Here is a 24,692-nt window from a genome sequence, read left to right as displayed (position 1 = left end):
CAAATAATGTCAATTTTCCAATAAATAGGTCGGGGTCTAATTTTAATAACTTAAACACCTCCTAGAAAGTCAGTAGTCTGTTGCTTGACTAACAAAGAGAGACAATTATTTGCACCTATGACCAACTTAGAATTGATAATTAACCTAGTGGACTGTGGGAGGAAGTGGGAGGGAACCCACACAAGCACCTTTAGGAAATTCTTGCTGTGAAGTAATGGCGCTAACCACTGCACCACTGTGACCAAAGAACAGTATTACAATGCATTTCACAAAGGCAAATAAATATTTGCCATAAGGATCACACAATAACTCAAAGCCAGATGTAAGAGAAGAAGCCTCATTTAAATGTTGGGAGGAAAATTGGGCCTGAGAGAGGTCAGCTAAAAGCCATTTCTGAATGATGTAAACAATTCCGTTTAAGTCTTGTAGCTTTATTGTTATAAAATGTATAACAGTAGTTGGCAGTGTTATAGCTTGGATGATTTTTTTTAGTGCTTTTTAAAAAAAACACACACACACACACAAATTGTACCCTTTTTTAAAAATAAAAAAAATATTCGAATGCACAGGTAACGTTTGAATGATTACTTTGTACTACTGATATTGTACATCCATATACAATTCTGCTCTGTTTAATAATTCAGCAGAGACCCATTTCAACTCTCATACAGACAGTTGTACAGAACTTGATGAAACATAAAAGTCTCTGCGCAATGGCGTTAATGACCAAAACTGAAAACCACAGAGAAGATTCGGGGAGCTTCACTGCAATTGACTTTTTGTCCAAAACAAACTGTAATAATTACGAACTGAGCATGTGGTGTTAATGATGATGTTTTCCTCCCCTACAAACCATATGAAACCTTTGGAAACATTAATATTGGAAGCAGTGGCTTTGTGCGTTGCCTTCAAATACATTTCCCGACTGTGTGAGACATTACTGACTTACTGATTCATAAGTGCATGACAAGACTCTCAAAGTTCCTTTCATGAGCAAGGCAGCATGTTTCAAAGTTTGACACCGAAACTCTTGGATACGCTGCACCTCTGAGTTGTTTCACTGACAGAAATGTACACCCCCACCCTCGACATTACAATGACATTTTTGTCTGTTTCTTATTAAGTGTACAGTATGCTTGGAATCAGAAATGTAGCTACACACCCAAAAAAAGAAAAGAATTACCCCAGTTCACCCTAAATATAAAAATTCTTTTTTTTTCTCTTATTGAAGACAGAGGTCCAACTGTTATATTAGTGGGGGTTATGCTTAAAAATAGAGGTATGTATGTAGAAGATGTTTTTTACGGCCACCAGGAAATAAAATAGTGATACAGACAACTGATCAATCATTAAAAATCATTGAAAATATGATCAAAATGCTACATGTCCAGTGTTTTTTATACTATATTTACAAATAAATAGTCCAAAAAGAAAAGGTGTTGGCTGTACACAATCTATTGCACAAAGCTTATTCACAATTTATCATTATACAAAAAAAATACATATAAAAACATTAACCACCAGTTAAATATCTTTTTAGAGGACATGAGCTGCCTGGTAAGAATATGGAAATGATAGTCAGTGTAGGAAACAGGACACCAATCAAAAGAATTTATAATGCGAAAACCTTTATAGGAACCGAATCTCAGTGGGAGTACACCTATAGGAAGATAATTAGTGCACGAGTCCTGCCTCAGACTGAATTCTACACCTCAGCAGAGTCAAATCTCTGACTCATCATTTATGTATCCCAGACCGTCCAGACTTGAAATGTTGGCCATAGGTGGGAAGTGATGCTCCCCATTCCCTTTGAAGTCAACAGCAGGGTGATTATTATTGGCACTGCAAGGTCTCCCGGATTCAGGCCCCAGGAGCTTTACCTCTGAAGTTCTGTTCAGGATCTGCCTGTACTCGGTTGACTGCCTTCTCGTCTCGCTTTCACTGGGCCGCTGTACAAACTTTAAGCACTCCCAGTGCCCACGGCTCCAGATCATAAATATGACTCCCATCAGAGAGAGGCAAATCAGGGACAGCATGGCCACAGCCACCTGTAGATGAGTTATCCTGCCACTGTCGTTTTGACTCTGAGGAGACGACGGTTTGTCAATGTTATGGCTTGGCACTGGATCTGGTGGCAAATGTATTGTTTTGTGAATAGCTTCTGTGGTACTTGGCACCTCTGTGCCAAAGGTGGGGATGATCCCCGTTGTCGGGTCAGAGTATAGCTGTAAATGATAAACCGCCACAGTCTGGTTGTATTTTTGTCTGTTTATCTCCTCTACTGAGTCGCAGATATACTGGCCAGCGTCTGTTTCAGAAGCACTCAGGATGAGGAGACCGCCACTGTAGATGTAGTATTTGTTGTTGGAGTGAAGTGTGTGGTTACCGAATCGCCAGTCGGCCACAGCCAAGTTAGAGTGAAGTTGGCACGGCAGCTGGATATTGTTCTCTGGAATGAGGACTAATTCGACAGCTGTCACTGGATCTAAAAACACACAAACGCAAGGTTAATTCATGCTCATAAAACTGCTGCCATGTCAGCACACGCTTGATCAAAGGGTGTCAGTGGGGTTCTCTCTATAATATTGTTATTTCTACAATCGAACAACCCTTGTGCTTTCTTGGGTTCTGATTTAACACTAAATAAAAACAACTGAATTTAAAGTACCTAGTGGAGGACACTGTGACACATCTCCCTTCTTGAGACTCTGTATTGTATGTGGGGAGGGGGACAAAGTGTTGACGGAGGAGCACTGCTTGGTGGATAAATCCCAGGCGCAGTACGGATCTCTTGCAAGGATGCAGTCCACACAAGTCTCATAGCGGCTGCAGTTACTGACCGGCATCTGGACTGCACCAGAAGTTGAACCAGCATACACTTGACCCTATAAGTGCACAACCATAAAGACTCATAAATATCAAAAGACTAAAAGTGTTTCAACTTTAGCACAACTGAAGCCTCTTTATTGCCTGTAAGTGCCAAATAGGTGATGACATATTCAAACTAAGATATTAAACAGTATCTCCCAACCAAAACCCCAGCAAACAACCGTAAACTGTGATGATGACGAAACATGTATAATGGACTTGTTATTATATATTACCTCAGTGGATGAGAGGCGCAAGATAGAGATGGGCTCATGGTTTTCATACAGCTGAACCTCCTCGATGATGAACATCTCTCCGTCATAGTTCACAGCCTTCTGAACATAACCGTTTCCTATTACAAAGACAAAAAGCAGAGCCCGTAACTTACACAAGTGTATTTACCCATATCATTTGATGACTCTGCTGCTTAGAACAAATCATAAAAAGCTAATGATTAACCAAGTTATATTTATTGCTTTAAAAGCCTTTACTTTGGTCTCTGCTTTTGCAACAGTTTTAGATTTACTTTGGCCATTTTTTTAGCCAAGATATTACAAAAAATAGGGACAATAGAAAAGACACACAGGAAATGGTGTGAGGCGGACTCAAACTCAGGCACCTGCAGCCACCTTCAGCAAATGGGTCACCTGCCCAACCAGGTGTTGTGCAGGTGATGCCTTTATAAAGGGGAAAAACTGTGCCATCAGTTTTTAATGGTAAGCTTATAACTAGAAAACACTTATATGACAATATGACAAATGTCATATTGTTAAAATCTATTGCTAAATTAATGGAAACTAATATGTTCACCTCCTTTAGTTACATTATAACGACAATATAGTTGCGTTAAAGTTGCATAATTCAGTCTTTCTGATAAGTTCTGATCAGATTTAGTGAGAAACACAATCACTGAGGACATTTGTAATTGTGTGTCAGGGAGCCACTTGCAGTGCTCAAACTCTTTCCCAAGTACAATAAACTAATCTCTTTTTAATCAGCATAATTAGGAAAATTAAGTCCTCAAACAAAATTTATGTGGATCGCTATGTTTTTTCAGCTGCTAAGCTTCACCCAGAAACAAAAGCCAGTTTCTAAATTTGCTGTTCTGATATCTGATCTTGTTACTTTTCTCCTTCTGTCAAGTTTTAAAGCCATTTAAAAGGTTATGAATTCATTTAAAACTGCAGTATTAAATATTAAACTTTAACTATTTTAAGAATTTTATGTGAGTGACTGTTTAACATTAAAAATAAAACTCAAGTAACACCGGCAGTACTCCGAAGGGGCCTTTCTGGAAAAACACAGCTCTTTTTTTTACCTGTGCCAATAAACATGACGTTATATTTCTCTCCGTCCAGGCCCTGCACGCTGTCCACTACAATCCGAGTCAGCAGAGCTCCCTTCGTGATCAGCAGCGGGCCTCCTGTCAGTGGCCGAATTGCTTCATCCATTAGAGGACGATCCCTGATGAACTGGAGCGTTTTGTCTGGAAGGTCCAGAGAGCGATTCATCCCCATTTTACGCACCATGTTATTGACGCACTGAAACACAAAAACTGCAATTTAGATTTTTTTTTCTTCCACATCTATTTGCGTTTATCTGGTTTTTCAATTGAATTTCTGCGTGCAACAAAAGTCTGTAAACGCACCGCTCCTGGTCTGGGGACCGGCACCTCACCGGTGTACATCACCCATTTAATATGAGACGTCTCCACAGCAACAGGGGTTTTAAACTTTCCCTCATTGAAAATATCTCTAATAGCAGACACGCTGTATGCACAAACAGCCGACTTCTGGGATAAGCTCCTGGAAACGCAAAATAACAAGTTTAGGTGAAATTCAAACAACACACTGAGACAAGTTCGTATCAGCTGAGTCTCAACAAAATACTAGTTGCAACAGACTTGGTAGTTTTTTTTGTGTGTGTTAACTAAAAGCTCAGGATACTCCTAACATTCCTCAAAGCCAACACCCGCCATGAGCAATAAGAGCCACTGGATTTGTCAGCAAACACTTACGACTGTGGAGTGAAGACAGCATAGAAGACACTCTTCCTCCAGTCCTTGTGTCTGAGAAGGAAGACATCCTGGACAATGGAGGGCAGGCTGGGTTCAGACAGGGAACAATCCAGGCGAGCTTTCAGGAACGACGTCCATTTCCTCTGCAGTGTCCGCTGGCCGCCCATATCCCCCTTTAACACAGATATGGAGCACTCTGTGATGTGTGTGCGTATTGCCTTTAACAACAACCAGACCTGTGTCAGACAGGCCAAGGCTTTTGAACAGACTGTGTTCATTACCTTGCAGACACGGGCCACTCGTGACACTGAAACCTTTCTGTAGAAGTCGTACTCTATGGCATTTTCACTGAAGAACAAGTACACCATGTCGTCGTCACCATCGGGACTATCAAAGCTCTCATCCACAAAATCCATGTAGACAAAGTTTGGCTCTGAAAACACAAATTGAATTGAATTGAACAAATTGAATTGAACACAGGCAAACGAAAATAGAAGTCAACAGCACCACAAACGCTAAAATGTTCATGGGGTGCTATAAAATTTTAAAAAGAAGGGAGAGGAATTCACCATTGAGCCAGGAGCTTTTAAACTCGGTACGAAGAGCCAAGTTTGAGCTGCGCAGAACAACAGGCTCAGAGCCCAAGAAGTTGATGGATGTGGCAGAATACAAATCGTTTCCTGTGAGACAGGAAAAAGAGGTGAGTGAAAATTCCTGGAAATCCATTATTCACTTTAAATTGTAACAACGTCACATTTATATACAGAGAAATTTGGCATTTCGACAAATCGTACAGAGAATGCTGAATGAGCAGGTAGCTCTAGCAAATATACTCCGAGCGGTATTTTTCTTATTTATTTAGTGTGTGAAGTGAAATCTGCACACAACTATCAAATCTTCATTCTGTGTCTGCCTCAGACACTCACCAACCATGAGGGAGGAGTATCTCTGAAAGGGATCGAAAGGACACTTGCCCTTCCCCTCCTCCGGCTTTCCCTGCAGCGTCAGCTGTCCTTTAGCAAACGTCTGTCAGAAACAAAGAAAGAGATCAAGCAAAGAGAGAGAAGTTGAGAAAGCTGTGTTTTATTGAGATTGAGGACTGGAACTGGAAGCTTACCGTTTGTTCACATGTTTAAGCAGTTAACTAAACTTGCATACATTTGCATAATAACTCGCTAAAGTGTCCAAACGAAACAAAGGGTTTTACATGGGTTTTCAAAACTCATATCCGGAATCACTTTAATTGTTTCTCTTAAAATCTTCTTCCAGAGTCTGGGGATACATAATGAGCATATTGTCTGCCTTTATTTATTTCGTTTGTTATTATCATAGTGCTGCAGGTTCACATAGCAACAGTTTAACACCCCATTGTGATGCAGCCAAGGCTGCTCAGTCCTCTGAAATTTCAGCGTCTTGCCAAAATAAACAGTTTTCCAAGACACCAACAACAGGGGAAGGAAATTTAACTGACGATGACAGGAGAGAAATGTCTCAAAGCGTGCCCATTTACAACACTTCAGCATAAAGCTTAACAAAATTCAATCCCAGTTATTACTGCTTGAATTAAAGCAGACCCTGCACTGCCTTCTGCTCTGTTATGTCTAGAATCTTTCAGCGGTGGATGCAAGTTCAGCATATCTACAGGTAGGCTACTGGCTGCTCAACAACCCTACATTTCAAACAGTGAGAGCAGATTTTCTGAATATGGTCATCTAAGACACACCACCCTAGCTGTGTACCATATACCAGCTGTTCACATTGTTTGTTTGTGAGGGGCAGCCAATGAAATAAAAGCTGGTTAAAGGGAGAGGAGCTTGTTTAAGAGTGTAAGATAAGGTCATCCAGAGCTGCACTAGTACAGGCCAAGAATAAAATATGAAGTTGGAAATGAGTATTACAGGTTCCCTTTAAAGTAAGACGAGTGATATCATTTTCATTGCAAACAAATCAACATGGGAAAGGATAAAAACAAAACTGTGCATCCAAACACACGTACATTAAATGAGGAAATCTATGCCACAGTTTTCATTCATTATAGTAAGTACTGTACTTTATTTTAAGGCAGTCCCTTCTACACTGTAGTACTGAGTACACATGTATTTGGATATAAGAAAAACATCTAACTGTTTTGTGGAGTCACTGAGTTACAAAAAAGAAAAAAAAATTAACTTCTACATCTTCAGCAGGAAGGAGCTTTTCATGTGGATCTCCTTTATGGATCTCATGCAAGTGTTACTAGCATCAGTTTACAAGGGGGCAATCAACGAAACTCTTAACTCTTAAAGCCACACTTACCAGATAATCACAGGTCGGGCTAAACGCATTTGTACCACACACATACATTGTAGAGTCATTCACTCTGTGCAGGGTTCGAATGTAGTTGCGGCATTCCACCTGCAACAAGATCCAGCAGAGAGAATGCCAAGGTCAGAGCTTTGTTAGTTCAGCCGCAAAAACACAAACATACCGCATACATATAGTGACTGCACATGCTGTCCGCAGCTCGCGGTGACCAAAAGGTCAGGGCTGTGCACATGCGTTTTCTTCCTGTGCCTTTATTTGGACTCTCAGCACAAAGATATGAGCCAAGTACTTCAAAGAGGATTCCATGTAAAGACATGAAAAGGGGAAAAAAATCATTCTCATATAAATGATTTACACATGTGCTAAGATAAAATGTGAGGGGGGGAGTAAACAACTTTCAATCAGTGGTCATCTTTTACAGCTGCGGCAATGCCCCCGAAGTAAAAGTTGTCTAGTGCAAAGCTTTTGTTTTGAACGACTTTACACAAACCTCTGCATTTTTTCCCCTTGTACGTGCAGTCCCTCTGCTTATCCTCAGTCACCCGCCAATACACCTGCACCAACAAAACGAAAGAGTCTTGTCAAAGCATTCAGGAATGGTGTTGCAACCACACAGTAGTAGTCCAGTTACAGCTTTCACAATTTATTGTTTTTCGAGACCTGTCAGCGTGCTCTAAAAGCATGAACCAGTTAGCTGGCAAAGCACTCCTCGCCTCTGACTGTTAGACATGTATCTACAGCTATGAACAAACAACAGAGTCCAACAGAACCATTATTATTGAAATATCCCATGCAAATGTGCAGTGGTCATGTAGAATGAAATGATGTGTGAGAAAACACTGTACGTAATGTGACCTAACATTTGGCCATAATTCACAGCATCTGAAAGATGTGCAAATATGAAATGTTTCTTCTCTTTTTACGACAAACCTGACACAGTGGATTTTAGGGAAGATATTTAATATGCTGTGAATGATATTTGAGACTTTTGGAAATACTCAGAGCGGCCCATCTGACACCAACAACCGTGCCACCTTCCAAGTCACTTAAATCTCCTTTCTTCCCCGTTCTGATGCTCGGTTTGAACTTGTCTACATGCCTGAATGCACTGAACTGCTGCCATGTGATTGGCTGATCAGATATTGCCGTTGCACTTAAACAGATACACCTAACAGAACTGCCAGTAAGTGCATGCAATAAATCAGTACTGTATACCAGCCTAGCTGTTGATTAACTATTGATTAAAAACCTCTATTATTAGCTATTATCAGCTATTGCTATACTGCAAACCAGCGAGAAACAAAATGCTGTTTACTTTTTTTATTTTCTTTGTAAAGTACTGAAATATTTCACTGTGTTAAGCCAGTGCTATCACAGCATAACCTAAAAGAAAGTTAAGAACCATGAATACAAATCACATCTAAGCATGATAAGTCCATCTTTGGCAGGGCTACTGATTATTTGAGGAAATGGCTTCAGTGCTGTGGTAAAACATCATAAATGTTTAATGAATCTTCCATTTTTAATCCACAGTGATAAAAAAGTTAACTAATTACTATTTCATCAAACAAAATAAGCAACATGGCAGCTCCAGCGTGTGTATTTTATATGTACATTATCTGACAGCTCTGCTCAGAGTGTACAGACTCCTCATGTTCTTACCGTAGCATTTTTAACTGAGATGTCGCTCATATTCAAAGCATAGATGGCTTCTCTTGCCCCCAGCAGCATCACACCCAGGTCTTCTCTCATCAGCATCGTGGAGTAATTGTAAATCCCCTCTTCCCTGAACAACTTCAGTTCATCTGCACGGAGAAATCTGCATCATACACTGTTTTTTGCTTTATTTACCTCCCACATGTTAGCTACTGTGACTCCATGCAGTAGGAAAAATGCCCCCACAGCAAAAAGCAAAATGCTAATTTACTGAAAACTAATAAACTTGTCCCAGCCAGCAAAAAAAGAGATGTTAAAGTTGCACTACTGGGTCATAAATCACAGTAAAAATATTCAAAACTGCTCTAGCTTCTACTTCTGATTCAGCCCACAAGAAGAAAGAAGATGCTAAGAATAATTCTACGACATATTACTGGAGAAGGTGAGAGAATCTCTGACTCACTCTGGTAGGGCACGGTCTTTCGTGGCACACAATAGTCAGTATTGACGGCACTAAAACAAACATGGAGCATCAATCCACAGATGATGCTCAGAGCTAAAAGAAGAGACATGGCTCAGAGTCCGGGTTTGTCTAAGTGTGGAAGAGCTGCAAGATCCAGCTCCGCCACCAAAGCACGAAATCAGAGAAAGATCATGGTCCACAGTGTCAGTCCAGATGTTGTTAAACTGTGGTGATGTCACGGTCCTGGACATGTGCCACTCTGGCACGAGTCATCATATTTGCTTACAGAGACCCTCTAAAGGTGAATCGTTCAGGTGTTTAACCGGGAACGTCGAGCTCAGCTACTTTCTGGAAATCTATGTCGGTGTTAGCCTCCAGCGCAGTGCTAACGAGCTGCTGGTGTCCTCTCTGGAAGGAGGAGCAGAAGCCATACTGCTCAGCTAGTGGTGAGGGATGCTGGAGGAGATCATTTTCACGGCAGCCCACTTCTGGAAGAGATATGAAAACATCTATGAAATAATCAAAGAGACCCATGAAATAGAAAACCTGACTTTAATACCAAACCGGGAAATATTACTCACATTAAAAGATGGCTACATTCCCTTGAAAATTTTCAATGCAAGCTGGTTTTCCTCCAACACTTTATTTCTTTTCATTTTATCTCTGTTATGCTTGATGATTTTTTATGCAGGGCAATATAAATTTAAAATACCCCTACTATTATGCCCTTGCTACCTATTCTTCTCATTTATATGGACTTATGGCCTCTACAAGAGTCACTCTGCATGGCTCACAATTCAAAATAATCCTTTTTATTTTACATTATACTGGGTCCTCATGTAGCCCCCCCAGTTCATCTACTGCCTGAAACAAGCACTTTAGCTCCCTTTGTATATCTAAGTTTATCTAAGTGACAGCAAGCAAGACTGGGAAAAAGAGGACCACTTAAGATGAACACTTTGTTCGTTTCCTGGAGAACTTCCTTCTTTCTTTCCTTCTTTTTTTTTTTATTAATTTGGGTTGCTCAAAAGAGCCAGATTACAAATAAGCAACACCTTCCAGACAGTATGCTAAACAGAGACAAATATAACCATGTTTTTCTACCAGAGATGTCTGGCACCACTTACAGCTAAAGCTATGACAACTCATAACAGTAAACTTCACAAAGGAAGCTGATGTTAAGTGAAATTCTGCAGAGTGCCATACACTGCCCACCCACCCCCACTCTCTCTCTTCCTCCTGCACTCTCTGTATCTTCCTGTCCTCCTCCCTGATAAGAACCTGCTTCCTCTGGACTCAGCAGGGTTCAAGCAGCAGCGGGGATCAGTTCAGGTTTGGGCATGCATGCAGATCACGGTAATTCACAGCTCACGAACTCCATCCCTACCCTGGGATTCATGTGGAATCGAGACTTACCACTTCTTTGGCGAGATTCACTCTCTGTGTTTTGACAAACTGAGCGATGCAGCCTCATTCAAAATTCATCAAGGCACTTTAACTCAGAATAACACACAGAGCATATTCGAGACCAGATTCGCAAGGTAAAAAAAAAGAAGAAGAAGAAATAAATAAAATGGGGTGTGCAGTACACAGCTGCTTTGCATGTGCTATTCAGATTTAAGTAAAAGTAAAAAGTAAAGATGCATCTTTTGAAACACCGTACAGTCCTCGCCTGTTGACAGAAATGAAAAAATGACAGTATCTATATTTCCTTGAGAGACAGCTAAGCGTTAACTCCCCTGCGTCTTTGAGCAGTCTGGGTTTGTTTTTTGGTTTTTTTGGGATGTGCATTTTGCAGCTAACCTGCTGTGCTCCCACCCTGTTGTTAGTTGACACAGTGGGACGAGCTGCTGCATGTACAGGACTGCTCCTGTGTTGTCAAAGAGGTGACATGTTGCATGCTTTTTACCACAGCCTGTTGGGGGTTGAGGGTACTGTGGGTTAAGCGCCACAGCTGAACGGAATAACTGAAGGTTGTTTTTCAGAGGTTTTGGCAGATAGGTCATGATGGCGCAGACAGGTAGGCACGGCCACAATAACAATACAACACGCAACAGTCGTCCTTTCCTCTGGCTCTCCCACACTTAACATAGCGTAAGGTGTGACAGTGCACTGCTGAGGGATTTACAACACATATGATGCAGATTTCCATTCGCAATGGGGCCCTTAGGTTATGTTTAGTCTGGAAGTCGCTTAATGAATTGACAAAAAATTATATAAATCCTAAAAGTCTGAGAATTTGAAAGTAAAAAGGCCCCACTGCTTTATCAGTGGATTGTACGTTATTAATCTAAACGCATTAATTAGTTATTTATCGCATTAATTTGCCTCCTAAGGCAAGAGAACAAGCTGAAATTGCATCTTCATTAGCTAGTCACTAAGATAATGTTGTCTGTATCCATTTAGTGATCCCCGAGAAGCACACGCAGTTTATTTATTAAAAGTGTACCTCCACAAAAAAACAAAAAAGCCCTATACCTTGCTACAGATAAAATCAGTGTTTGACTGCAGGCTAACAAAACAAAGAGTGTAGAAAAATGAAAATTTGTTGTCATTCTTTGTTTATTTATAACTAGAAACAACACCTCTTACATTACCAGCAGCAGATAGCCCGTTAGAAGTGCAGCTTTTAATATTTTGATATAAAAATGCGTTTTGTTCAAGTCTTTGGTCATTGCTTCTCTTGCATGTGAGCGCACGCTGATGCATGTTCAGACTTTGACATTAGAAAATGTGCTGAAAGCTTCTCTGATCTTACCAAAAAGAAAAATCAGATTTTGTTCACCGCGTACGAGCAGGGTTTGTGACACCGCGAGCAGCTTGGAAAAAACAATCGCAGTCAAACAGGAGATACGAGTTGTATTGAAATCAAAAAAATAAGGGAAGAAGGAAGTAAAGATTTCATTTATTTTAAGAGGTGCCGCACCTTTCAGGATTTATTTTTCCTTGGAAACGAACATTAATTTTACATTTCAGATTCGTGTCAAGGATTTCTTTAGAATGCTTTTTTATTTTTAATCAGGAAAGACACACCAATGGACTGTTTGACCTTTTTTGTCATGCACATGGTTGCATAACACCTCTGCTCTACATAATGGCTTACTAGCAATACAGCCCCTAAGACTTTATGGCTTATTACACAGTGGCCTTTTATCAGTAGCACACCTTTATTAGTTCTGGTAAGTAAAACTGGACCTAAGATGTTTTAACACTACATTTTAAATGGTGAACCATTTATTAATATTAAAGGATTTGACCTTTTGTACAGTGAACCCCAGCTTTTTTGATTTCCTCTTGTTTATTTGACACCTTAGTGACAAAAACAAAAATAAACCGCCATCAGCCTGGGTGTGCTCTTCACTGAGGCAAAAGCTAGGTCATGGAAGACTAGTGTACTATTATTTTTCATAAGGGCACGATGAAAATTCCAGTACGGCCAGCAAAACCTGCTCACGGACCCGTCACTGAGCACGCAACTTCATTATGCAGCTCTGAAAAACTTGATATTCCCTTTGTGTCAGACTATAGAGCAAATCTATAGTATTCACTCACTGACTAATACTGCTCACACAGACAGTATACAGAACCTGCATGCAATGAACAACACTTTGTAATCTCTATACTTCTTTTGCTTCTGTTAAAAATCACTGACATTTAAAGTCTGATCTGAGGTCAAACAGTACTCACAGAATTAACAAGATTGTGACTAAAACTGTTCCCTTGCATCTCCATACATCTAGATGTAAATGTCAGCATGTACCTTCCTACCAAGCAACATTCTAAAAAGGTTAGCACAGGGACTCCAAGTGGGTTTTTACTCATCAATCGGTACAACGCGAACAACTGTGGGTTCAAAAGCTGCACATGAACGAGTTCAATGCGCCGAAGAAGCCCCGCGGCAGTATCTCAAGACACTGGAACCACTTGAAGCATGGGGATATTTATAGCCTCTTTAGGAGCCTCCACGCCATCTCCAAAAACCTCTACAATGGATTCTCAACACAACTGCGTGCTGATAACAAAGTAAAAACCTCATGCAGCAGCAGCGTCTGAGACGTGCTCAGACTTGCATGCTGTTGTCATCCCTGTGAGTCATAATACATCCAAAAAGCAGTCAGTCAAACAGCTGGAGTGAGCCATGACTGCTTTGGTGTACGCCTTAAATGACGGCACTACGCTGAGCCCTATGGGTGAGGTCCCCTTCGGCAGTAACTGATTTACCTCTGGCCTGACAAACTGTTATTCAGGTTTGATTCTGTTTGAGTCACTGGCTGACTGGTTGGTCGTCTACTGCCTCTTTCTACGTCTTGTTGCCATTTGGGCGTAAGCTGAGCCGTCCACTGGCAGGCCAGCTGGTGAGCTGGCTGTGATACAGTATTTCAACAGCTCACCGGCCTAAACAGGAAAGCGCCAGTGGGAGGGTTTTCACCCCTGACACCCCGTGTGTCACAGACTGTTGTTATTCACTGGAAAACACACCCCAGTTCAGCACCGGGTTATATTTTTGCAAGCTCACATTTGCTTAAAAAAGAAAAAGCCCCCCTTCTTTTATCACAATGACAGTAGCTTCCCACCTTTTGTTTTGATATGCAGGAGGATTGTAATTAGCTGAGAACAATATTTCAAAAACATGCAGCGTGTACAGTTTTTAAGCTACGGCCCAAATCAGTGGAACTGCGCCAGAGCACAACTGACAATATCATTAACTGGAATGAAAGTGACAACTGAGCAACACAATAACAAACGCAAAAGCCTGTTTAATAAGATACTGACTTTTGTTTTGACATATCAATTGTTATTGAGTCAAAATGCACGCATGCACGCACGCACGCACGCAGAAAAACACACACACACCCAGGCAAGTCTGTGCAGGTCGTAAAGTGTGGGTCGATCCTCTCTTTAGATTTAAAAACCAACACCAAGAATTTACTTCACAACTCTTACACTGTTTTTTAGAAAAAGGGTGTGTGTTTTTTTAAACCAGTGCTATCAGCTCAGTGTTTCACTTTGGCCAAACAGCCACCAAAAACCAGAAGATCATTTAGATTATAATACCATAAAACATTACAGAGGACAAAAAGGAGCAAAGTACAAAGAATTCATGTCTCACTTTATTTTAATTATCACTGAATTAGTTCTTTCAGCTTTCTTAGAAACACTAAGGTGTATTCTTACTGGGATGGCAAGAGAATCTTGATGTTTTTGTAAACCTTCACTTACTGCCATTACGATGTTATTATTCATTTCATTTTAAATCCAAGAACTGTCGCGTTAATAAACTGCTATGTGCAATATGCCTTCTGCTTTCTGAGCTTAGACCTTAAAAACCTGGTGCCAGCCAGTTACGATATGACAACCATAAAGATGTTTTTCCTGTTGTGGTTTCCAAGACTTATCTAATCTCTGAAAGCCACTTTGCTGACTGTCTGAGTGGAAAGCAGTGGTTTTCAAACTGGGGGCACAGACTTAAAAGAAGACGGGTGGGGGTAATCTGATGATCAATATGCAAAGAAAGAGCATGTTGGGGAAAACAAGGGTTTGCTGACGCTGTCCTGCTGACCTTCACTAAAAAAAATTAACTAGCTTTCTTTTTTGTCCTTGTTATTGTTAATGATTGATAACAAATCTGAGTCACCTACTGATTGGGGGTGGGGTAGGGGGGTCGTGCTTGGATAGGCTTGAGAACCGCAGTTTATGAGAATCTGATTGCGAACTATAAGAAGTTATCTGTCAAATAAACTCCAAAGTTCTTTTGGAGATGAATCATATACATGCAATCACAGTGAAACAGACACAATCTGCATCATCTCCAGCTTAGAGCAATGTAAGTGCTATTATCAGCCATGAACCCACTTAATGTAGCTGCAGTATGACAGCTACAATCGGGCAATCCCCAGAGCAAGTGAACTGAAAGCCTTTCACTTCGTCTATCGTCTGCTCACTGAGCCACACACACTCGTCCTGGTACAATTCTCACCATCACTAAACCTCCACCACAAATGCCCTCGAATATCCGCTTCACCCCCATTTAACATCAAGTTCGGTTCAGTGATAATATGCATACAATGAAAATTTGCTGCTTTTTAATAAATTATTTGAGAATGTGTGAATTATTGATGCAGCAGTATTGATTTTTCTTTTTTTGTAGCTGTGTGTGCGCAGAGAAACGTTTCCAAAAGATTAAACATGCTGATGCTTCCTTCTGCGCACTATATTTAAGAACTGATTCATGTCTCTGAAGTCTGTGAATTATATGCTTGGTTTCCAGCAGAGGAAAAAAATAATAAAAATCTGTGTGCTTAAGCTTTATAAAACAGCTTGGCTCGCGATTCAAAGCGTTTTCTCCTCCGGATCCAACCACACACTCGCTCCCGTAGCGCTGCTATATCTAATCCTGAGGGCTGCAGGGAACGCGCGACCCCTCCAAGTTTGATGAGCGCGTCTCTCTCAGTGTAACACTATCCGTGCTGCTGCTGGTGCAAGAGTTTGTAAGTATATCCTACTACTGCTTACTCTAACGCCCCGCTGCTATTATTAGATTAGGATATCCTATAATCTTAAGGTAAGTCAGAGAATTTGCAGTGCGCCGTCTCTGCAACCTCTCCACCCCTCAGGTTGGCAATCCAATTCCCACAACAAGCCCGAGCGCAGTGGAAAAATAACACGCCCAATGGGAAAAACCTGCACCAAAAACAAAAAAGGAAAGAAAAAAACGAGTCAGCGGGCTAACTCGCACTTACCAGTAGTTAGTTTTAATATTAAACCGCTCAGAGTGCCGATGTCTTTCCCGTCTTGAATCCAGCTCCGCTCTTTTTTTCACTGCTCCACCTGTAACGTTCACTCCACGTCTAATTCCTGCAGGGAGTGATTATCCGACAGGCAGCTCTCAGCGGTAGGCAGCGCCTGATCACGTCACGTGTTTGATCGCACCTTTACTTATATAGGAGCCGCTGGGCTTCGCGACCGAGCAGATAGCAACGACATAGTCCTGTTAATGTTCCCAAGTGCGGACTTTTGGTTTGTTTGGAAATGTTAAGTCGACTTAATAAGTATTTTATCAGAGGACGTATTAAAGTGTTAGCCTAAGCACGACAGAAAGCCACGTGTATTTTGAAAATAAAAAGAAGGACGCAGTCGATATATAAAAAATTAACGTTTTAGTCTCCTCTAAAAAAAATAATACAAAAATACACATATTTGTGTATAAATCTTCTCCATACTCCATTCAAAAGCTATTGGAAACATTTCCAAATATTCAGTATTCATCATATTCAATATTAAGTAATACAATACAAAAATTAAGGGAACAAAACCATGAATTTACACATTCACACCGCATTCATCATCTGCCATCTAGTGGCTCATAAAAGCTACTTCACCTGCGCATTTTAAAAAACGTGCAGTTTGAATGAAAAAACCCTAAACCAGAAATCCAGATGAACAAAATGTAGATCCGACAATAATGAAAGGGGAAAGTTTCTTTCAGTGTCCCGGTGAAATTAGCTGTGAGGACCTTTGCTGGCATTAGTTTGTGAGGTCCGTGACTTGTTCAGTGTCTATATCTCCGTTTGCCTTCGTCGTATCTGCTGGCAGGACTCGGGGTCCGCGGGTCTTGAAAGGAAGAAGCTGCCTTCAGGCTGACCGCTGCTGCGCTCATGGACGGCCGAGGTGAAGGCTGTTTGTTGGGGGTGTTTGCATAGATGGGCTCTTCTGGTGGACGAAAGGCAAATACAGAATCAATGGCATATCATTTAATTAATGTATATCTGCATTTGAGCTGTAGGACAATCTGTAGAACAAAAGCTCAGAGGGATTTTTTTTTTTTTGCTTATCATTTGGCTGATTAGACTTTAAAGTAGTAATCAAACATCACTGAGACCAAAATGCAGGAAAAAAAATACAGTTTTACCCTAAAAATGTCCTTATTTAGTTTTATTAGTTGAATTAGCTCATTTTGATTATTGTGCAGTTGACTAATTGTTACACACTGCAAAAGAAGCTATTTAAATCCCCAACCCCAGTGAAAACAGTGATGAAATACAGTGTAAACACATAACGCTATTTATTTACGTCTTTATTTCCTTTTTTCCAGATTTGTATATTTGTAGATTTATATATATATATATATATATATATATATATATATATATATATATATATATATATATATATATATCTTTTTTTCTAAATACTTTTCATATGTATGCAGTGCTGCAGAAACTGTGCACCCCACCCCTCCTTTCTTCTCAAATATGTTTGCACTGAGTAGGAGATGCTCTGTATGTCATTGTACATCTGTATAGTGACAATAAAGGCATTCTGTTCTAGTCTATTCAGTGATGAAATACAGTGATCTACAATAAAGACTGATTTCTGTGCAAGTAACTAAATAACATGACCTTATTTTTCATATGTAGTATGTCAGCATCAATTATCTGATCATTTGATTTTTAGAGAAAGACTGCAAGTCACGTCAGATGTTGTCCGTCCAAATCTTTATATATTTGAATATACATAGTATTAAGAGTCAATATACATCTTGTTACTACAAATGCTTTACATATTTTATTATCAACTTAATACTAAAGTGGTTTTGCAATTTAAAAATTGATCAGGAGATGTAAACTTGAAAGTTTCCTAACAAAAGAAAAAAAATAGTTTAAGATGGGAATTATTCAAATGTCAAATATTTATTTTTAATTGTAATTCATTTCTATTTTAACTGAATATCCTTTCTGCCCCGAAAACTATACATTTGGAACCACGTGTAAGTTTTTCTCACGGTTTTCAAAAAAAAAAAATGCTGTCACTGTAAATTTCATCTTGACATTTTTTACTGAAAGGCAAAACATTTTGCAGTGCAAACATTCATTTGTACTGCAAAAACACAAGCGTTGACTCAGTGAAATCACTTGACTATGATTCAAAAGTAAAAAGATTCATCAAATTAATACATCAAAGCCTTTCAAGTTAAAGTTCACTTACAGTCAAGATAGTTAAATGTCAAAGAAACAGAGTCAGTACCAAAGTCTCCTGGAATTTCTGTATTTAATTTCTCACTGCGACACAGATGTGCTAGTCATAACTATAAAATAACTAAGATTATACATTTTTAGGTTTTGTTTTATTTATTTTTATATTTATTTTTACTTTTGTGTTTTCAGTTCAGTTTAGTTTCAAAAGTCAGTTTGGTTGTTAGTTTTTGTTGTTTTAAAATTTCAACTTTCATCTCATTTTTATTCATTTCAACATTAATATTAGCTCTTATTGTTATGTTGCAGGTGCTGTTTGACATATTAAAAGATTGAAGTTCAGAATGGTACAGCGATACCCGAGGGGTGCCCGAGTCTCAATAGGCATAAGCACTCGCGTCCCCTTGTGCTGGTTATATTGACAAATGTGGCCAAACTTACAAAATACTTAACTAAAATTAATTTCCTTTATATTTTTATTTTATATGATATCGTTTCAATAGCTTTTTCTAAAGCAGAGGTTTGCTTTTTATTGCCGGTAACTCTCTTTTTTCCCTCATTCTCCTCAGTAGTATACTTTAATACATTTTCTCAGTAACACAATACTCCAAACAACAATTTGTGTCAATCAGAAACCACCTTGCCTGGGTCATACGTGTGATTTTACAGCTGCTTGGCAGTACTTTCAAAGCTTCACTCTACATCTGTTTTCTCTCCTTCCTCTGTGGCCATCAATGGTGGCCAAACAACCACATGTACTTGCACGAGCTGCTGGTTGCCTACATAAAGAACTGCTTTGTCCTCTGTGGTTTAAAGTTAGTTTAAAAAATGTGTCAATGACTTAAATCTGTGAGCTAAATACAATCTTATGATGACGAGTGGGACTGAAGTCAGAAGTTTTAAACTTAATTTTTTGTCAGTTAATGGACAGAAAAATTGAGTTTTGGAAAAAACATAGTTTTCCAATCATAATAATAACCAGTTTTATAGTCAAACCACTTGTAAGGGCTTCAATAATCATGAAACAGCTCAGTTTATTTTGCCTGTCAAATATGGACACTACAGAAAGCTAAGTAAGTAAGTAAGTAGTAAAAGTGCTGGTTGATGCAGATGTGGGCGGGCTTTTTCAGCTTTGCCTGTGTTTTATTTCTGCAGATATCTGATATTAATAACAGTGCTGATAACTTGCCTACAACCAGATCTCAAAGTGTTTACCTCGAGCTCTGCTTCACAAAATAAACTGCAGTCCTTGTCTCTGATGTCTGCTAGAAATTAAAATCTTTTTCTTAAGTGAAACCGCACAGGAGGAGAAGACATCTATTAGTGACAGCAGAGTTTGTCTCACGGTGTGCAGTCAAACCACACTAACCACTTTCATGCTCAGTTTGTGTCCATCAGCCACTACTTGGGAAGATTTCTGCTATCATAAAAACGTCTTCTCTCATATAAAAAAATGAGAGGTTTTCTTCTTTTAAATGCAAATATTTGCAACGAAATGAATCAGCCTGTACTCTATGCGGTGTAGATTTGAAGTGACTGTAGATCTTGTGAAGTTATCTTGTGTGATAATTTGCTTTTTTGTTGCTTGACCTCTTTTTCTTATAGAGCAACTTTTATCTCAGGCTAGCAGCTTCTGTTGCATACAGCTGAAGCACAGCTTATCTGCAATCTGTATAGACTGTCGATGATTATCTAAACCTTCACAATGAAAAGAAATAGCACTACCTCTATTCTCTTGTCTTCTTGAGAGCAGGACACATGTGACCGTCAGGATGAACAGGATGAAAGAGGATGCTCCCAACACCACCCATATCCACCAGTTGTCACTCAGGGCAGGAGGGTCTGCGGGAGGAAAAGTTTGCCCTGAAATGTGAACGCATTTAACTTACAAGTAACTCTCAACTTACACCATGGATACAATAAAATGGATTGTTGCGTTATGTAATCACTTTAAAAGATATGCAGTCGTTAAGTCAGCCCTTTTTATGTAAAGGTCCACGCACTTCCTGTGAGCAGTACGCATCTGACAGGACGAATGTGAGCACTTTGAAACAGTTTTGACTCATCAGCTAGAGCTTTTATCCCCTGTGTAAGTGGACAAATGACACCCACGCAGAGCGACACTGAATGGAAAATCTACGCAGCTCAGTATCTCCTGGGTCCTGAAAATGTCCTATGCCTTTTGAGAACTGCATACACGCGCTCTCTCTCACATGCACACGCGCATACATGCACACACCTTTAATATTCGTCACATTTGACGGGTACGTTGTAACTTCACTGTCCGCTGTCGTGGAGGAAACAAAATTATATGAGAAACATTCATTGCAAGCCAGGACATTTAAATTAGTTATGCATTCATTCATGACAAAAAAAGCAGGTGTTAAGGTGTTTGTAAGCAGCATATAAACATGTAATGGTTTATAACACATTAATGTTAAAGGTGGGTTGAAGTGGATGCTGTTGTATTTATTATGATAAAAATGATGTATCCATACTAACAGAGGAAGTTGTTGACAAATATAGATTACCTGATAAATAGTAAAGTGCTTTTTATCTGTGTACTACTGTACTGCTACATTTTAGTGTATTATACAGCATTTATTAAATGTTTGTATACTGCTCAAAAAAAGTTATACAAAAGACTTAAAGTCAGAAATTACCAGTTTTATAAGCCAGAAGTGATACTTACAAACATTTACTTCTGTTCCATTGCTGCGAATTTCTGCTAAACTGGGAATCTCTATTGTGACTTTGCAGAAGTACCATCCACTGTGGTTTGTATTAACGTTTGACAAAATGCAGGTCTTTCTTGAGTCTTGTTCAGTTTTGTTAGTAAAGATATCTTCACAGTCTGAAATTGACTTCCTGAAAACAAATCCAGATTTGCTGAAAAGCCAGGAAATTCGATATCGCTCATATTTCTCTGTGTTCAAAAAGCAGTACAAAGTCAGGTCTGATCCAGAGGGAACTCTCACTGTTCTTGTTTCATTCAGAAATACAGCAGTTTGACCTGATATCACCATGGCTGTTGCTGCCACTGTAAATAGAAAAAAGAAGATATTTTACTTTTTGAATCATAAAATAGTTCATGTAGACAAAAACTACAGACAGGCAACTGAGTTTCGTCTTCAGGAAACATGCACTTTGCGTTTAGCATGACACTTTTTTTATTTGTACAACTGTGTGTAATCTTTTTTTAATCTGTTAAATATAAAGTCAGGAGTCTTACCTGTAAGTAGCATCAGAATCAACTGCTTCAGCGACATTTCCATCTTATCGTGTGAGCAGTGGTCTTCTAATCGTCAGTGTCATCCTGTCTTAGCAGCCTGCCTTTCTGCACATCTGACAAAGCCAGACGTAGAACTGGTGTGTGGGCGGTTGGGTTGGTGGGAGGGAGGAGTAGGGGTTTTTTTCTTTTTTTTCTAATACTGTTCAGTGTCAGTCAGTTACTTTTACTATAGGAGATTTAGGCAGACACGGCAAATGAAGATGGAAACTGACGTAGGCTTTCTAAAGAAAGCGGAGAAAGAGAAAGACAGAATTATTGACCAGACACACCAACTCATTTTTTATACCTAACAGTTTTAGTCACTAGAAATCACACCTGACTACTACTCTTAGGCCTTTCTAAAAAGAAAAAAGAAAAAAAAAAGTATACCCTGCATTGCTCTGCACCTTGTGAATTCCTCAGTGATATAAATGTACATTTGCTGACTTTCTTGCTGTCACCAAATATAAAAAACATGAGGATGATGTGAAGGGGTTGTGAAACCCCTGTGGGTTTTAAGTGCAAGGGTGCTAAAACTCTACTCGCCTCGTCTCCACACCGTCTTACTAGAAAAGTAACATCTGGCTTCCTGTGACAAGACACAACTAAGCAAAATGGCTTGATGAACTTTCTGATCCAGTCTCCAACCACAATCTTGACAAAAAGAAAGAGATTCAACTCATATATATTACATATATTAATTTTCTTGCATTGTTGTTTTAAAAAGTGAACACAACAAAAGGCTTAAAGAACACAACAGTGTGGGTGGCATTTTGCATTCAGGTGTTTAAAGTGTAAAGCCGCGCTGCATTGATTTGCTCTGAAAACTAATCTTTAATTCACTAACATTATAGCAGGTGTCAGTGTATTATTTGTTCCTGACAGTGAAAGAAAGAAAAAAGGCCACAAGACGAGACATCTGAAGGTTGCAGGGGGTGCATAGCTTCTGAAACCTCAACCCTATGATCTTTTTTTTGTCTCTGAAAGTAGGTCCTGTTTGTAATGCAAGAAAAGAAAGAATCTTAAAATCATTTATTTAGTAGGACTCTGTGAACACAATACACTTCATCTTTTATGCTGTTATATATGAAATGATAATAAAATTCGGACCATTTTCTAATTACTGGTGTGGTTTTTCATAAGAAACGCATGTCGATGCATAAAAGCAAAAGAAAAAGACAAAAATTACTGTAAAAAATGTTGCGCTTTGAAACAGCTGCGGGGTTGTTGTTTTTTTAATCAAACATAATGCAAATTTTACTTAGTATACTGATCAGAATCAAGAAACGTTACCAACATTTAGGTTTTAGGGGAGCGATACTTAAAAGGTTTTTTTTTTTTTCTTTCTATTTAGAGAACCAGTGCAGCTAAGTCAGAGTGGGTCTTTTGTTTGCTGCTGAGCAGACAGGAAGCTGCATCTCTTAAGTTAGGAGTCTCTGTTGGTTATTTTAATTCCTTTGTTTTGAGTTTCACTTATTGGCCAATGGTCGTTTCATTGTTGTTTTCCTTCATCAAAAGTATGCAAGTTTGCGGTCACTGTGATGTGACCCATTCTGAGGACATAGAAATAGAAAAAAGCAAGTTGTCCAAACGTGTCCAAACTAAAATTGTGAGTACAAAGGTCACATATGCTTTTATACTTTGTTTAAAAATCACGTTGTCATCACTTTTAACAGTTTTAAAGGTTATGAATAGTCTGTGACACAATACACATGCACAACACATAGTTATTTTCTTTATTTTTCTCATAAGGCAAGAGGCCAAGAGAGGAAGAGTTGTGGTAGGCCCTGGTCAAATAGACATACTCAAATACGTGCTCACATTTACACTTCTGGGCAATTTATAATCACTAGCTGACCTAACATGCATGTGTTTGAGAGGACGGTGGGGGAGAGAGAAAGTCAAAGCACCTGTAAGAACAAATGCAGACACAAAGAGAAAATGCAAACTTACATGAGCCGACAGTTAAATTCAAAGTCGGTGCTTTCTTACTGTGAGCTGATAGTGGTAACCACACAGCACTTTTAACAGAGGGGAGACCAGTGGTGTGGAGGGTGGCATCTTGCATCTCTCATATCAAATTTTCAGTCTGAATTTAAATGAATAGAAAAAAGGCCAACATCAAGCTCTGATATGAAGTAGTGACATATATGATACAGTTACATCAAAACAAGCGCAATAATTGAGTAAAAGTTTTATTTATTTCATATTAAGCCTGCAAATATACTTACACCCAGTAGTTTTAAATATGCTGGCTCCAGTAGTTACAAACACCTTACATGCACTGAGCCATCGTCACCCTCATGATGTCATTGAAAGCTACATTTAGTTTCGGTAAACTCATTTTCCTGTGCACATATATGCTAGAGCTGTACAATATGCACAAACTAAAGGAAATAAAAGCACCTTGCTCTACATAATGATCTAAATGAAGACCCTCCCTCCGTCTGTGCATGCATTAAATATGCTGGTATATACATTATCGCACGTTGCCTACAAATATCATCATCACGTGTTTTTGTTGTTGTTTTTATTTTTTGCTCTGTCCAAGACATCTGACCCTATTACATACACAGTAACGTTATTGTATGACAATATGAAGTCTATAAAATCTTAAATGTTTGTTTTCCTTGGTTCTATAAATAATAATATCGCTCTTACAGACACTGTATATGATTTTTTTTTTTTTTTTAAATCCACAACATATGTGAAGAAGCTAATAGAGACCAGCACTACCACGGCTAGAGACCACAAGATCATCCAAATTCATAATATGGTTCACCATACTATTACCAACCATGCGCTCAGTTTTACATCTCAGATTAGAGATGCTGAATAAATAAATCAGTATTTAGGGAGATATAGGCTCCAGCACTGCTGTGGCGACTTATCTGGTAATATAGATGTAGATTTCAGGTGGAGCCTTCTCCTGCATTATTTAGAAGACATTCATTTGTGTCCTCTACAAAGAAAAAAGAAAGAAGGAAGCAGACACAGAGTTTTGTCTTTTTAGTAGCTAAAGTAGATACAGAGATTTTATAAATAACAGGAAAACCTAAAACCATATCCAAGAAGATTTTTATTGGGACCCTAAATGGCTCTGTATTGTGTTATATAGGCTATTTAAAATCTATCTATCTA

At 39.2% G+C, this 24,692-nt stretch overlaps 1 protein-coding gene across 4 annotated transcripts; it reads right to left on the bottom strand.

Annotated features, from left to right (window-relative positions):
* Positions 1 to 415: 415 nt before the first annotated feature.
* On the bottom strand, positions 416 to 16,191 carry si:ch211-129c21.1 (uncharacterized protein LOC563087 homolog). Of its 4 annotated transcripts, none has more exons than XM_040052819.1 (14): positions 16,049 to 16,191; positions 9,309 to 9,796; positions 8,852 to 8,994; positions 7,669 to 7,743; positions 7,181 to 7,279; positions 5,812 to 5,911; positions 5,455 to 5,565; positions 5,167 to 5,318; positions 4,886 to 5,058; positions 4,517 to 4,673; positions 4,187 to 4,409; positions 3,105 to 3,220; positions 2,669 to 2,885; positions 416 to 2,485 (listed from the first exon to the last, which is right to left on the bottom strand). In XM_040052819.1, the coding sequence occupies exons 2-14, from the start codon at positions 9,415 to 9,417 to the stop codon at positions 1,722 to 1,724; spliced, it is 2,439 nt and encodes an 812-aa protein (XP_039908753.1). In that variant the 5' UTR covers positions 9,418 to 9,796; positions 16,049 to 16,191; the 3' UTR covers positions 416 to 1,721. The 4 variants fall into 4 exon arrangements, with proteins under 4 accessions (XP_039908753.1, XP_039908750.1, XP_039908751.1 ...); XM_040052816.1 differs by having other exon boundaries at positions 7,680 to 7,743; XM_040052817.1 differs by having other exon boundaries at positions 7,680 to 7,743; positions 9,309 to 9,793.
* Positions 16,192 to 24,692: the final 8,501 nt, after the last annotated feature.

This window comes from Simochromis diagramma, unplaced genomic scaffold (genome assembly GCF_900408965.1).
Source record: "Simochromis diagramma unplaced genomic scaffold, fSimDia1.1 OVJJ01000419.1, whole genome shotgun sequence".
Taxonomy (NCBI): Eukaryota; Metazoa; Chordata; class Actinopteri; order Cichliformes; family Cichlidae; genus Simochromis; species Simochromis diagramma.
Note: the sequence above shows the minus strand (reverse complement) of the source record. Positions and strands in the feature narration are given on the sequence as shown.